Below are 16,410 nucleotides of genomic sequence, written 5' to 3' on the forward strand. Positions count from 1 at the left end.
CACTTTGCATCATTTGAAATTCATTTAATTTTTTTAAGGTTTCAGTACATAAAATATAAATGTATTTTATAAATAGAGCTCACAACAGTGTTGCAATACAGAATTTATTCAACCAGGGCAAAATCTTTGGAATTTATGCATTACTTATCAGATTTCCCTTATTTTAAGAATAAATTCTACACTCCATATTTTTTCATTTAATGTATTCTATTAATATTAATAAAAAGGTATATTAAAATTATCAGTTGTCATTAAAGAATTATAGGATTTAAAAGGAGTCTAACCATTTAAAGCAACAATGTAATTTTACCTACCTAAAACATCAATGGTTTTGCAAAGACTTTCCTTTTGAAGCAGAGTTCAAGTTCTCCTTCCATAACTCTGCTCACAAATGGTGCTGACCTCTATGTCCTGGCTCGGTCACTGGCAGTCACAAATAGCCCAAAGTAGAGGTTAGCACCATTTAGCTACAATAACATCTGTTAGAGGAATTACATTACTGGTGTTTTTGAATTTAAGTCACAATTATGAGAGGAATAAATAAATCAGGAGTTTTACATTTATATTAACTGAAATAAGTGACTGAATAAAAGATAAGAAATGGCGCTACGAGGGAAAGCCTGTTCCAACTAAAGGATGATTTAAGAAAATGGCGCGCACATTTTAGCAACCAAAACTTAGCTAATAATCTTCGCATCTTAAATTTCTCCATTTTAAATGTATGCAAATTTTACACTTACCTAATAACTTCATTCTTTTCCACGAGAATATTGTGGAGTAAGGGTGGAGTAAGAAATGATAATTTGGTCCATCAAATCAGAGCATGGACCTGGGCAGGAGCCGGCAGTACAAAGCGAGCGGTGGAGAAGGCCCAGGGCAGAGCATGGACCTGGGCGGGAGCCGGCAGTATAAAGCGAGCGGTGGAGAAGGCCCAGGGCAGAGCATGGACCTGGGCGGGAGCCGGCAGTATAAAGCGAGCGGTGGAGAAGGCCCAGGGCAGAGCATGGACCTGGGCAGGAGCCGGCAGTACAAAGCGAGCGGTGGAGAAGGCCCAGGGCAGAGCATGGACCTGGGCGGGAGCCGGCAGTATAAAGCGAGCGGTGGAGAAGGACCAGGGCAGAGCATGGACCTGGGCGGGAGCCGGCAGTATAGAGCGAGCGGTGGAGAAGGCCCAGGGCAGAGCATGGACCTGGGCGGGAGCCGGCAGTATAAAGCGAGCGGTGGAGAAGGCCCAGGGTAGAGCATGGACCTGGGCGGGAGCCGGCAGTATAAAGCGAGCGGTGGAGAAGGCCCTGGGCAGAGCATGGACCTGGGCGGGAGCTGGCAGTATAAAGCGAGCGGTGGAGAAGGCCCACGGGAGAGCATGGACCTGGGCAGGAGCCGGCAGTATAAAGCGAGCGGTGGAGAAGGCCCACGGGAGAGCATGCACCTGGGCAGGAGCCGGCAGTATAAAGCGAGCGGTGGAGAAGGCCCAGGGCAGAGCATGGACCTGGGCGGGAGCCGGCAGTATAAAGCGAGCGGTGGAGAAGGCCCAGGGCAGAGCATGGACCTGGGCGGGAGCTGGCAGTATAAAGCGAGCAGTGGAGAAGGCCCAGGGGAGAGCATGGACCTGGGCGGGAGCCGGCAGTATAAAGCGAGCGGTGGAGAAGGCCCAGGGGAGAGCATGGACCTGGGCGGGAGCTGGCAGTATAAAGCGAGCGGTGGAGAAGGCCCAGGGGAGAGCATGGACCTGGGCGGGAGCCGGCAGTATAAAGCGAGCGGTGGAGAAGGCCCAGGGCAGAGCATGGACCTGGGCGGGAGCCGGCAGTATAAAGCGAGCGGTGGAGAAGGCCCAGGGCAGAGCATGGACCTGGGCGGGAGCCGGCAGTATAGAGCGAGCGGTGGAGAAGGCCCAGGACAGAGCATGGACCTGGGCGGGAGCAGGCAGTATAAAGCGAGCGGTGGAGAAGGCCCAGGGCAGAGCATGGACCTGGGCGGGAGCAGGCAGTATAAAGCGAGCGGTGGAGAAGGCCCACGGGAGAGCATGGACCTGGGCGGGAGCCGGCAGTATAGAGCGAGCGGTGGAGAAGGCCCAGGGCAGAGCATGGACCTGGGCAGGAGCCGGCAGTATAGAGCGAGCGGTGTAGAAGGCCCAGGGCAGAGCATGGACCTGGGCAGGAGCCGGCAGTATAGAGCGAGCGGTGGAGAAGGCCCAGGGCAGAGCATGGACCTGGGCGGGAGCTGGCAGTATAAAGCGAGCAGTGGAGAAGGCCCAGGGGAGAGCATGGACCTGGGCGGGAGCCGGCAGTATAAAGCGAGCGGTGGAGAAGGCCCAGGGGAGAGCATGGACCTGGGCGGGAGCTGGCAGTATAAAGCGAGCAGTGGAGAAGGCCCAGGGGAGAGCATGGACCTGGGCGGGAGCCGGCAGTATAAAGCGAGCGGTGGAGAAGGCCCAGGGCAGAGCATGGACCTGGGCGGGAGCCGGCAGTATAAAGCGAGCGGTGGAGAAGGCCCAGGGCAGAGCATGGACCTGGGCGGGAGCCGGCAGTATAGAGCGAGCGGTGGAGAAGGCCCAGGACAGAGCATGGACCTGGGCGGGAGCAGGCAGTATAAAGCGAGCGGTGGAGAAGGCCCAGGGCAGAGCATGGACCTGGGCGGGAGCAGGCAGTATAAAGCGAGCGGTGGAGAAGGCCCACGGGAGAGCATGGACCTGGGCGGGAGCCGGCAGTATAGAGCGAGCGGTGGAGAAGGCCCAGGGCAGAGCATGGACCTGGGCAGGAGCCGGCAGTATAGAGCGAGCGGTGGAGAAGGCCCAGGGCAGAGCATGGACCTGGGCAGGAGCCGGCAGTATAGAGCGAGCGGTGGAGAAGGCCCAGGGCAGAGCATGGACCTGGGCGGGAGCTGGCAGTATAAAGCGAGCAGTGGAGAAGGCCCAGGGGAGAGCATGGACCTGGGCGGGAGCCGGCAGTATAAAGCGAGCGGTGGAGAAGGCCCAGGGGAGAGCATGGACCTGGGCGGGAGCTGGCAGTATAAAGCGAGCAGTGGAGAAGGCCCAGGGGAGAGCATGGACCTGGGCGGGAGCCGGCAGTATAAAGCGAGCGGTGGAGAAGGCCCAGGGGAGAGCATGGACCTGGGCGGGAGCTGGCAGTATAAAGCGAGCAGTGGAGAAGGCCCAGGGGAGAGCATGGACCTGGGCGGGAGCCGGCAGTATAAAGCGAGCGGTGGAGAAGGCCCAGGGCAGAGCATGGACCTGGGCGGGAGCCGGCAGTATAAAGCGAGCGGTGGAGAAGGCCCAGGGCAGAGCATGGACCTGGGCGGGAGCCGGCAGTATAGAGCGAGCGGTGGAGAAGGCCCAGGACAGAGCATGGACCTGGGCGGGAGCAGGCAGTATAAAGCGAGCGGTGGAGAAGGCCCAGGGCAGAGCATGGACCTGGGCGGGAGCAGGCAGTATAAAGCGAGCGGTGGAGAAGGCCCAGGGCAGAGCATGGACCTGGGCGGGAGCAGGCAGTATAAAGCGAGCGGTGGAGAAGGCCCACGGGAGAGCATGGACCTGGGCGGGAGCCGGCAGTATAGAGCGAGCGGTGGAGAAGGCCCAGGGCAGAGCATGGACCTGGGCAGGAGCCGGCAGTATAGAGCGAGCGGTGGAGAAGGCCCAGGGCAGAGCATGGACCTGGGCAGGAGCCGGCAGTATAGAGCGAGCGGTGGAGAAGGCCCAGGGCAGAGCATGGACCTGGGCGGGAGCTGGCAGTATAAAGCGAGCAGTGGAGAAGGCCCAGGGGAGAGCATGGACCTGGGCGGGAGCCGGCAGTATAAAGCGAGCGGTGGAGAAGGCCCAGGGGAGAGCATGGACCTGGGCGGGAGCTGGCAGTATAAAGCGAGCAGTGGAGAAGGCCCAGGGGAGAGCATGGACCTGGGCGGGAGCCGGCAGTATAAAGCGAGCGGTGGAGAAGGCCCAGGGGAGAGCATGGACCTGGGCGGGAGCTGGCAGTATAAAGCGAGCAGTGGAGAAGGCCCAGGGGAGAGCATGGACCTGGGCGGGAGCCGGCAGTATAAAGCGAGCGGTGGAGAAGGCCCAGGGCAGAGCATGGACCTGGGCGGGAGCCGGCAGTATAAAGCGAGCGGTGGAGAAGGCCCAGGGCAGAGCATGGACCTGGGCGGGAGCCGGCAGTATAGAGCGAGCGGTGGAGAAGGCCCAGGACAGAGCATGGACCTGGGCGGGAGCAGGCAGTATAAAGCGAGCGGTGGAGAAGGCCCAGGGCAGAGCATGGACCTGGGCGGGAGCAGGCAGTATAAAGCGAGCGGTGGAGAAGGCCCAGGGCAGAGCATGGACCTGGGCGGGAGCAGGCAGTATAAAGCGAGCGGTGGAGAAGGCCCACGGGAGAGCATGGACCTGGGCGGGAGCCGGCAGTATAGAGCGAGCGGTGGAGAAGGCCCAGGGCAGAGCATGGACCTGGGCAGGAGCCGGCAGTATAGAGCGAGCGGTGGAGAAGGCCCAGGGCAGAGCATGGACCTGGGCAGGAGCCGGCAGTATAGAGCGAGCGGTGGAGAAGGCCCAGGGCAGCGCATGGACCTGGGCGGGAGCTGGCAGTATAAAGCGAGCAGTGGAGAAGGCCCAGGGGAGAGCATGGACCTGGGCGGGAGCCGGCAGTATAAAGCGAGCGGTGGAGAAGGCCCAGGGGAGAGCATGGACCTGGGCGGGAGCTGGCAGTATAAAGCGAGCAGTGGAGAAGGCCCAGGGGAGAGCATGGACCTGGGCGGGAGCCGGCAGTATAAAGCGAGCGGTGGAGAAGGCCCAGGGCAGAGCATGGACCTGGGCGGGAGCCGGCAGTATAAAGCGAGCGGTGGAGAAGGCCCAGGGCAGAGCATGGACCTGGGCGGGAGCCGGCAGTATAGAGCGAGCGGTGGAGAAGGCCCAGGACAGAGCATGGACCTGGGCGGGAGCAGGCAGTATAAAGCGAGCGGTGGAGAAGGCCCAGGGGAGAGCATGGACCTGGGCGGGAGCCGGCAGTATAAAGCGAGCGGTGGAGAAGGCCCAGGGCAGAGCATGGACCTCGGCGGGAGCTGGCAGTATAGAGCGAGCGGTGGAGAAGGCCCAGGGGAGAGCATGGATCTGGGCGGGAGCCGGCGGCAGCATATATTGGGCGAAACCAAAACAAACAAAAAAATCAAGGAGTGACGTCACAGGACAAAAGGTAGGTGATTGGTTGGTGAATATTACCTGTGTCCTTTTCTCTCTAAGTTAGGTCAGTGGGTTAGCTAAGAAGTTTAGTTAGTTGTCTAATAAATAGAGGCATGACAGGGCACCTCAGTCCTGTCGAATGCACATCCAGGATGCTTCTCGTGTCCTGGACAACCACATGTGCAAGAAGTGTCAACAGCTGGAGGAGCTCGAGCTCCGGGTTTCTGAGCTTGAGCAGCGGCTGGCGTCACTGCAGTGCATCCGCGAGGCTGAGAGCTACGTGGATAGCACGTTTCAGGAGGTGGTTACCCCGCAGCTTAAGGCAAATAGGGAATGGATGACTGCCAGAGAGAAAAGGAAGACCAGGCAGGTAGTGCAGGAGTCACCTGAATGCATATTGCTCTCCAACCGGCATACTGGTGAGGGTGATGGTTCCTCTAGGGAGTGCAGCCAGAGCCAAGACCACGACACCATGGGTGGCTCAGCTGTACAGCAGGGGAGAAGGAAGTCCAATAATGCAATAGTGATAGGGGATTAAATAGTTAGGGGAACAGATGGGCGTTTCTGCAGCCCCAGATGTGACTCCAGGATGGTATGTTGCCTCCCTGGTGCCAGGGTCACAGATGTCACTGAGCTGCTGCAGGAGACTCTGAGGTGGGAGGTTGAACAGCCAGAGGTCGTGGTCCACATCGGTACCAATGACATAGGTAGAAAGAGGGATGCGGTCCTGCAGGCAGAACTTAGGGAGATAGGAAAAAAATTAGGAAGCAGGACCTCAAAAAGTAGTAATCTCCGATTACTCCCGGTGCCACACATGAGTGAGGATAGAGCAAATGAATGTGTGGCTGGAGAGATGGTGCAGGAGGGAGCACTTTAGATTCCTGAGGTGTTGGGACCTGTTCTGAGGGAGGTGAGACCTGTACAAGCTGGACAGGTTGCACCTCAACAGGGCCAGGACCAATATCCTCATGGTGGTGGTGGGTGGGTGGCGGGGGCGGGGGGGGGTGGTATTTGCTAGTGCTGTTGGAGATGGTTTAATCTAGTTTGGCAGGCAGATGGAAATCTGAGCATAGATTTAGCAGGGAGAGAAGCAAAGCTGGAGATAGAAGGCAGTAAATTAGTAAGTAAGTTTGGAAGGCAGAGGAAACAAAGGCTAGAAAATAGACAATAAAGGGGTTTGGCAGTGCTTAATGGTATATATTTCAATGCAAAGAGTCTAGTAACAAGGCAGATGAGCTGAAGATACAGATAGACATGTGGAAGTATATCACAGCTATTACTGAAACATGGCTTAAGGAAGGTCAGGAATGGCAGCTCAACATTCCTGGTTACAGGGTTTTCAGATAAGATATAGAGGGGGATAAAAAGGTAGGGGGGGTCGCAATATTGGTTAAAAGAACAATTACAGCTGTGAGGAGGGATGATATGTTAGAAGGATCATTAAATGAGACCACATGGGTTGAACTGAAGAACAAAAAAGGGGCAATCACAATGCTGGGAGTGTACTATAGACCCCCAAACAGTCAGAGGGAGAAGGAAGAGCAAATATGTAGGCAAATTTCTGAGAAGTGCAAAAACTATAGGGCAGTAATGGTAGGATATTTCAACTACTCTAATCTGAACTGGGATACAATTAGTGTAAAAGGAATGGAGGGCACAGAGTTCTTAATATGCATTCAGGAGAACTTTTTTAGCCAGTACTTAACAAGCCCAACAAGAGAGGGGGGCGGTTCTCGACTTAGTTTTAGGGAATCAAGCTGGGCAGGTGGAAAAGGTATCAGTGGGAGAGCATTTTGGTGGTAGTGATCATAATTCAGTTAGATTTAGCATAGGTATGGAAAAGAACAAAGATAGTCGAGATGTAAAAGTTCTTGATTGGGGAAAGGCCAATTTTACTAAGCTGAGATGTGATTTAGCAAAAGTGGACTGAAAACAGCTACTTGAAGGTAAATCAGTGTTAGAGCAGTGGGAGGCATTCAAGGAGGAAATAGTCAGAGTTCCGAGCAAATATGTTCCCACAAAGAAAAAGGGTGGTACTCCCAAATCTACAGCCCCCTGGATGTCAAAGGGCATACAGGGTAGGATAAGGAAAAAAAAGGGACGTTTTTGTCAGATACCGAGAACTCAATAGTACAGAAAGCCGAGAGGCGTATAGAAAGTGCAGGGGTGAAATTAAAAAGGAAATTAGAAAAGCAAACGGGGGGCATGAAAAAATATAGACAAGTCAAGGAAAGAGTAGGGCCTATTAGAGACCAAAAAGGTAACCGGTGTGTGGAAGCGGAACACGTGGGTTTGGTTCTTAATAAATACTTTGCGTCTGTCTTCACAGGAGAGGGACGATGCAGACACTGTAGTTAAGGAGGAGGATGTGAAATGTTAGATGAGATAAATATAGAGGGAGAGGAAGTATTAAGAGGTTTAGCATCTTTGAAAGTAGATAAATCGCCAGGCCCGGATGAAATGTATCCCAGGCTGTTACAATAAGCAAGGGAGGAAATAGCAGAGGCTCTGACCATCATTTTCAAATCCTCTCTGGCTACAGGCATGGTGCCAGAGGACTGGAGGACTGCTAACATTGTGCCATTGTTTAAAAAGGGAGAAAGAGATAGACTGAGTAATTACAGGCCAATCAGCCTAACCTCAGTGGGGGAAAAAATTATTGGAAAAAATTCTGAGGGACAGTATAAATCATCATTTAGAAAGTCACAGATTAAATCAAGGACAGTCAGCGTGGATTTGTTACGGGAAGGTCGTGTCTGACTAACTTGATTGAATTTTTTGAGGAGGTAACGAGGATTGTCGATGAGGGTAGCGAATTTGATGTAGTCTACATGGATTTTAGCAAGGCCTTTGACAAGGTCCCACATGGCAGGTTGGTCAGAAAAGTAAAAGCCCATGGGATCCAAGGGAAAGTGACAAGTTGGATCCAAAATTAGCTCAGTGGCAGGAAGCAAAGGGTAAAGGTCAATGGGTGTTTTTGTGACTGGAAGACTGTTTCCGGCGGGGTTCCGCAGGGCTCAGTACGAGGTCCCTTGTTTTTTGTGGTATATATCAATGATTTAGACTTCAATGTAGGGGACGTAATTAAGAAGTTTGCAGATGATACAAAAATTGGCAATGTGGTAGATAGTGAGGAAGATAGCTATAGACTAAAAGAAGATCTCAATGAACTGGTCAAGTGGACAGAAAAGTGGTAAATGGAATTCAATTTGGAGAAGTGTGAGGTAATACATTTGGGGAGGGCTAACTGGGCAAGGGAATAATAAATGATAGGACGCTGCAAAATGTAGAGAAACAGAGGAATCTTGGAGTGCATGTCCACAGATCCCTGAAGGTAGCAGGACAGGTAGATAAGGTCGTTAAAAAGACATACGGGATACTTTCCTTAAGAGCAAAGAGGTTATGCTAGAACTGTATAAAACACTAGTTAGGCCACAGCTAGAGTACTGCATACAGTTCTAGCCACCACATTACAGGAAAGATGTGATTGCACTAGAGAGGGTACAGAGGAGATTTACAAGGGTGTTGTCAAGACTGGAGAATTTTATCTATGAGGAAAGATTGGATAGGCTGTGGTTATTTTCTTTGGAACAGAGGAGGCTGAGGGGAGATTTAATTGAGGTGTATTAAATTATGAGGGGCCTAGATAGAGCGGATAGGAAGGGCCTATTTCTCTTAGCAGAGAGGTCGATAACTAGGAGGGATAGATTTGAATAATTGGTAGGATTAGAGGCGAGTTGAGGAGAAATTCTTTCACCCAGAGGGTGGTGGGGGTCTGGAACACATTGCCTGAAAGGTGGTAGAGGCAGAGACCCTCATCACATTTAAAAAGTACTATGTTTCTATGTATATGCATTTGAAGTGCTGTAACCTGCAAAGCTACGGACCAAGAGCAGGAAAGTGGGATTAGGCTGGATAGCTCTTTTTCGACAGGCGCAGACACGATGGGCCGAATGGCCTACTTCTGTGCCGTAAATTTCTATGATTCTATGGAATCTTTCCGCAAACCATATAATTCAAGAACATTCTTTAATTTCCTGCTCCTTTTATGACATTTCTTAAGTGAAATTAATGACACCTATATAAATGTAACAAAAGCATAATCTGAAAGGATCTCTACTCTAGGAATACTTAGGGAGGCTTATATATAGATTGTATCCCCTCTTTTCATGCTGAAAAAATGTGGAGAAAAAGTTGGCTTCAGTCTAGATTTTTAACAAGTTTTTAAAAAATTGTAGGAACTCTAGACCTGGAACTTCTTATTAAGAATGATAAACTTTTAATTTATCATCTTTGGATTTTTTAAAAACTGCATTCTTCTTCGATTTTTTCTAAGTGTCTTATACGCTGGAGCAACAGGAACTTTCTTGTTTTTCACTGCTTTTCTGTCACCTGCTAAAAAGGAAACAAAATGTCAAGTAAAAAAAATATATTGCAATGCTCTATATAGCCATATAACAATCCTGGGACAAGAATGAAATGTTTCTTGTTTAACATGGAATTGAATTTTTAAAATTCTGTCATGGTGTATAAGGAGTTTAAAAAAAACATCTTCACTCTCAAAAAAATGTTCTAGCTTACTTCGATGTAAATGTTACAGATTTTGGTCATTTTATTTCAACCAGGTATTGAAGGAAGGAACTAAGCCAGTGAATTCAAATGCAAACATCTTGTGGGATTTGTTTATACAGGTGTTTGATTGGCAGTTTTTTTTTAATTAAACAGTTATTTAAATTTGTTTGGTTCCAACCATTTCCCATAAAGTTTTTCTCAGCCTGGCTCATTCAAATTAGCATCTCTCTCTGAAGCCTTTTGAAAGTGATAGTCAAGCCTTCTGAAAGTGATAGTTGTGTCCGTGTATAATAAGACACAGACTGCAGGAGAACGGTACAAAGGTGTTTACTAAACGTGGCTCACACTAGAACTGATCTGTACAGATTACTACTCAGTGCTATATACAGGTGTGGTCACTGCCGGTACTGCAGTATACATGAGCTGTAAAAGATAGTTCCCCCCTTAAAGGTATATACATTACAATTCCTCCCCTTTTAGATTAACAGTACCACAACACTCATTTAACAATTAAATATCAAACTAAATACAATTAACACTTTTAACATGCAACATTAGCTGAAAATAGTCTATTTATATATTCAGTCTTTGGGGAGGCTTCCTGATCCTTTCTGGATAGCGCCTTTCCCGAGTGTCTTGCTCTTGGTGCGGAGGCGATTCTGGCCCCCTGTCGTCGGTTGGTTCATCAGCTTCCGATGCTACTGTTTCTGGGGTAGATGCGACCTGTACGTCAGGTTCATCACCAGGTACGTATGGGCGAGGCATGGGGTTGACTTGTTCCTGTGACTCTAGGATCTGGTCAGCATGGCGTCTCACGATGCTCTCCCCAACGTCCACTGTGTACATTAGTGGGCCCTGCCGTGTGCATATCGTTCCTGGCAGCCATTTTTCTGTTCGGTAGTCGCGGGCCAAGACTGGTTGCCCTACATTGAAGCTCCTTGTTGGCTTCTCATGGATGTGCTGGAATTGCTTACTCTCAACATCTCTTCGTACATTTGGTCTGAGCAAATCCAGGCGAGATCTTAACCTTCGGTTAAAAGGACATCATGGCTGGGGCCTGGTTGGTGACTGCATGTGTCGCATTCCGGTCGGCGAACAGGAAATTGTCCACCTTGTGCTGCAGCGGTATGTTGTCATTGTATATAGCCTTTATTGCCTTCTTAAAGGTTTGTACGAACCTCTCAACCAATCCATTTGTGGCTGGATGATACGGGGCGGATGTGTAATGCCTTACCCCATTCTTTTTCAAGAACCTCCGGAACTCTTCGGACACAAACTGTGGTCCGTTGTCGCAGCAAATCTGTTCTGGCAAGCCATTCCTGGCAAAAATGGTCCGTAGGACTGCAATAGTTTTCTCCGTGGTGGTGGAGGACATTATGATGACCTCAGGCCATTTCAAGTGCGCATCCACGGCTATCAAAAACATTGAGTCCATGAATGGACCAGCAAAATCAATATGTCCCCGTTGCCATGGAGATGGGGGCCACTCCCATGGGTGTAGAGGGGCCTGTGGTGGTGCATTTTGGACTTTCTGGCATCCTGAGCAGCTCTTGGTCAGTTCCTCGATTTATTTATCGATTCCCGGCCACCGCACAAGCCCTGGCTAGGCTTTTCTTTTTTGCCCCTCCCAGATGACCCTCATGAAGCTCATTGAGCACTCTATCCCTTAACTTGGGTGGAATTACCACTCGGGAATTGTGGTGTATGTGCCTTTAAGAGCCCCAGGTGTGCGTAATGCCGGTAATTGCCACTTGGGCTATATAAGCCTGTGTATTGTGTATATCCTTTAGAAAGCCCCCCCCAGACTTTGCTTCGTAAATACCTATGAACCAACTCCTGTCTTCAGTGTCTTTATCAACACACGGACACTACAGTGGCGACGAAGTGGAAATGGACTTACCGGCAATTCGGCAGCACCTCAAGGACATCGATTCCTCCGGCGTCCAGAAGACTCAAGGAAGTGAGAGAAGCTGGTTGCAGGTACTGCGCTAATCCTTCCTGGGCGTCAGGCTGGGGCTCCAGCGGCGGGCTCTACAGCTGAGACAGGCAGCGAAATCGGAGGCAAGCAATAACGGACTGGGAGGGAGCACTCGGGAGACGGCCGGCACAGCAAGCAGGTCAGCGTTCAGACCTCCGGCGGGAACGAGTCTCCAACAGTTAATTTAAAAAAACATAAAGAGAACGGAAACCGCAGTAAACAGCGTTGTTATCGGCAGCAGCGGCGAGAAAGCGCGGGAAGCGCCATATCTTGCTACAGAAAAGAAAAAAAAAGCGCAGGAAGCGCCATATCTTTTCTGAAATGCCTAAGTCTGGCAATATTGATGCTTTTGATAGCGAAACAGAGCCTAATTTTGGCAATATTGATATTTTTGATAACAAGATAGAGGATTGGACCACATATGTGGAAAGAGTGGAGGTATATTGCACCGCAAATGGAATAGAAGATGAAAAAAAAGCTTCAGTGCTTCTGGATCTAATGGGCGCAAAGACATACAAGCTGTTATGAAACTTAATCACTCCAGCCGAACCAATGGACAAGAATTTTGAGGAGATTGTTGATACCCTACACTGCCAATTCGAGGCAGGACTGGCAGATTCTCTGCCAGACAAATTCATCTGCGATCCCCTAAGTGTAGAAACACAAAAAAAGGTATCTTCTGAAAAAGATTTAACACTGGACAAGGCTTTCAGTGCAATAGGAGCTGCAAAGATACAGCAAAGGCCACAGGACTTCGGCACCCATGAAATGACATGGGGTTTCGAGAGATGTTATCGCTGCGGCAGATCCACCCATGACCAGAGGGACTGCTGGTTCAAGGAAAAAGCATGCAGGCGATGCAGAAAGATGGGACACATTCCACGTGTGTGCCGATCTGAAAATAAAAAATCCACTAGCGGGAAAAGAATCAATAAGGAAAAGCACAGAAAGGTACAAATGATGTCGGACAGTAGCTCCGAAGACCAGAAGAGCGATAGCGACTCCGGGAACAAGAGACTAAGCTCTCTCAAATTACATAATGTAATTGCCAAAGAAGATTACCAGACCATTTGGGTTACCCTCACAATAGCAGGGTCCCCAGTTAAAATGGAGCTAGATACAGGATCAGCTCTGACCGTCATAAATCGACGGGATTACGAGCGGCTATTTCCGCATATACCTTTAAAAGACACATCCATTATCTTGAAAACATATACGGGGCAGAAAGTATACCCCAAAGGAAAAATAAGGGTGCCTGTTGTATACAACGGCAAGGAAATACAGAAGTTGTATTTATACGTTCTACAAGATGGTGGTCCACCGCTGTTGGGATGTGAATGGATCAGAAAAATACGTTTAGACTGGCACTCCATTCAGGCACTGACGGTGACCAGTAAGGAAAAAAATGATGATGACATCACACCTGAACGATTGAAAGACATCTTGGCCAACGCCAAGGAAGTATTTCAAGAGAAACTAGGAACCTTGAAAGGCATCACCGCCTCAATAAAAGTGGAAGATGCAGCAATTCCCAAGTTTTTTAAGGCAAGACCGGTGCCATACGCAATTCGTCCAGCAGTCGAGGCAGAGCTGGAGAATTTGGAAAAGGCAGGCGTATTATCTAAAATAGATTGGAGCGAGTGGGCAACACCCATCGTCCCAGTCATGAAGAAAGCATTGAAGGGTGATGGATCTGAAGAACAGAGAAAAATTCGCATCTGTGGTGACTTCAAGGTGACTGTAAACCCGGTCCTTCACACGGTACAGTATCCTCTTCCGAGGATAGAAGATATTTTCACCTCACTGTCCGGAGGGAAACGTTTCACCAAAATTGACTTGGCACAGGCATATCTACAGATGGAGGTTGAAGAGGCCTCTAAAAAATATCGCACAATAAATACACACAAAGGTCTGTACCAGTACAATCGACTGGTTTTCGGAGTAGCATCCGCTCCAGCTATCTGGCAAAGAGCTATGGAGCAAGTCCTCCAAGGGATTCCGGGGACTCAATGCTACCCAGACGATATCCTTGTAACAGGAGAAAACGACAACGAGCACCTTGCGAATTTAGAGCAGGTGCTCACTAGGCTGAGAGAACGGGGCCTACGAGCAAATCGCCCCAAGTGCGAATTTTTCCGAAATCAAATATCATATTGTGCCCACATAATAAATAAGGAAGGGTTGCATAAGTCACCTGAAAAAATTGAGGCAGTCATAAAAGCCCCAGCACCTGAAAATGTTTCACAATTAAGGTCGTTCCTGGGATTAATAAATTACTATCATAAATTTTTACCGAACTTATCAACTCTTCTACACCCTCTTAATGAACTGCTACAAACAGGAGTAATTTGGAAATGGAATGAAGACTGCAAAAATGCCTTCCATAAATGCAAAGACTTAACCACGCCCAAAGAAGTTTTGGCTCATTACAACCCATCACTGCCAATCAGACTGGCGTGCGATGCATCCCCTTACGGCATAGGAGCAGTATTATCGCATAAATTCCCTGATGGCTCGGAACGGCCGATAGCTTTTGCGTCACGCTCATTGAACTCAGCTGAGCGTAACTATGCCCAAATCGACACGGAAGCACTCAGCCTGGTATGGGGAGTAAAGAAATTCAACCATTACCTACACGGACAAAAATTTACCTTGTTGACTGACCATCAACCCCTCATCTCCATATTCAACCCTAAAAAGGGTGTTCCCATTATGACAGCACAAAGGCTACAGAGGTGGTCCCTTTTTCTAGGGGCACACCAATACAACATAGAATACAAAGGTTCAAAACAGCATGGGAATGCTGATGGTTTATCGCGTCTACCGTTGCCAACGGTAGAAGAGGCACCAACAGTAGACCCAATGGAGATGTTCCACTCTACCACAGTGGAATGTCTACCAGTAACAAATTCTGCCATTGAAAGGGAAACGAGAAAAGACCCGACTCTCTCACGGGTCTACGATTTAACAGTGAAGGGATGGCCAGCACATGGCGAACCACTGTTGCCAGCATTCTCGCAAAGAAGAGAACAGCTGTCAGTGTGCCGAGGAACCTTGATGTGTGGATCCAGAGTGGTGATTCCACCCAAACTCCAGGATAAAGTGCTAAAGGAGCTTCACGAGGGGCATCTGGGTGGAGTGTAAATGAAGAACCTAGCCAGGGCGTTTGTATGGTGGCCAGGTATCGATGGAGACATCGAAGAAATGACCAAGAGCTGCCTAGGATGCCAGAAGGTCCAAAACGCTCCACCACAAGCCCCTCTACATCCATGGGAGTGGCCCTCATATCCCTGGAAAAGGGTACACATCGACTTTGCTGGTCCATTTATGGACTCAATGTTCTTAATCGTGGTTGATGCACACTCCAAGTGGCCGGAGGTAATAAAGATGTCCTCCACCACCACGGAAGAAACCATCACAGTATTAAGGACCATATTTGCCAGGAATGGGCTGCCGGAACAGATCTGTTCTGATAATGGACCGCAATCTGTGTCCGAAGAATTCAGGAAGTTCTTAAAAAACAATGGGGTTAAGCACTACACGTCCGCCCCATACCATCCCGCCACCAATGGATTGGCTGAAAGGTTTGTCCAGACCTTCAAGAAGGCCATAAAGGCCATGGGTAATGAAGACATAAAACTTCAGCACAAGGTGGATAACTTCTTGTTCGCATACAGGAATGCAACACATATGGTTACCAACCAAACTCCCGCCATGATGTTCTTCAATAGAAACCTAAGATGCCGGCTGGATTTGGTCAAGCCCAACATCAGAAGGGACGTGGAGAACCGGCAGTTTCAAGGCATGAATGAAAGGCCAACTAGAACCTTCCAGATAGGTCAACAAGTTTTGGCCCGGGACTACCGTACCGAGAAATGGCAGCCTGGAACTATCTGCACACGACTAGGACCACTGATGTATACCGTGGACATCGGAGGAAGCATAATAAGGCGCCATGCTGACCAAATCATAAAGTCATCCGAAAAGGGACAATCTACACCACCACTCTATACATCTAACGATGAAGTAGAGATACCCATATCTACCTCCGATCCAGTGATACTGGAACCCGATGAACCCGACACTGGCATTCAAGCTGAATCAGCCTTGCCAGAAGAACCTACTACACCACCAGAAACTACTACACCCCCGAGGCGTTATCCGGACCGAGTCAGGAAGCCTCCTGAGAGACTAACTTATAATTAATTAATTACAGCAATGTATATTATTTTGCATATAACATGTAATTAATAATTACTTAAAATATGATGTACTGGTTAGCTAAAAGGGGAGGAATTGTGGTGTATGTGCCTTTAAGAGCCCCAGGTGTGCATAATGCCGGTAATTGCCACTTGGGCTATATAAGCCTGTGTATTGTGTATATCCTTTAGAAACCCCCCCCCCAGACTTTGCTTAGTAAATACCTATGAACCAACTCCTGTCTTCAGTGTCTTTATCAACACACGGACACTACAGGATCCACACATCAAGGTCCCCCGGCACACTGACAGCTGTTCTCTCCTTGTCGAGAATGCTGGCAACAGTGAGTCGCCATGTGTTGGCCATCCCTTCACCTTCAAATCATATACCCGAGACAGTGTCGGGTCATTTCGGATTTCCTTTTCGATACAAGCATTAGTTACCGGTAGGTATTCAACTATAGTCGAATGGAATATTTCGACAGGATCCACTGCTGGTGCTT

The 16,410-nt window shown here is 49.6% G+C and overlaps 2 protein-coding genes across 5 annotated transcripts in view; both read right to left on the reverse strand.

The window, feature by feature from the left end:
• The window catches only part of tfpi2 (tissue factor pathway inhibitor 2), a 71,573-nt gene that overhangs the window by 16,708 nt on the left and 38,455 nt on the right, over positions 1-16,410 (reverse strand). Inside the window, exon 5 of one of the 4 annotated variants that reach the window (XM_085988290.1) lies at positions 9,415-9,550. The exons of 2 other annotated variants lie outside the window; for them this stretch is intronic. In XM_085988290.1, the coding sequence (XP_085844416.1) occupies positions 9,438-9,550 (113 nt within the window). In that variant the 3' untranslated portion in view covers positions 9,415-9,437. Of the gene's footprint in view, positions 1-9,414; positions 9,554-16,410 lie in introns of those variants that run through there. One more of the 4 variants, XM_085988289.1, reaches the window with a different exon arrangement.
• Positions 10-9,279, reverse strand: LOC147117358 (uncharacterized). The gene is made up of 2 exons (XM_085988286.1): positions 4,670-9,279; positions 10-4,489 (listed from the first exon to the last, which is right to left on the reverse strand). The coding sequence occupies exons 1-2, from the start codon at positions 5,111-5,113 to the stop codon at positions 812-814; spliced, it is 4,122 nt and encodes a 1,373-aa protein (XP_085844412.1). The 5' UTR covers positions 5,114-9,279; the 3' UTR covers positions 10-811.

The sequence above is a fragment of the Somniosus microcephalus genome, chromosome 5 (assembly GCF_052327205.1).
Source record: "Somniosus microcephalus isolate GS21.2 chromosome 5, FLI_Smic_1.0, whole genome shotgun sequence".
Classification (NCBI taxonomy): Eukaryota; Metazoa; Chordata; class Chondrichthyes; order Squaliformes; family Somniosidae; genus Somniosus; species Somniosus microcephalus.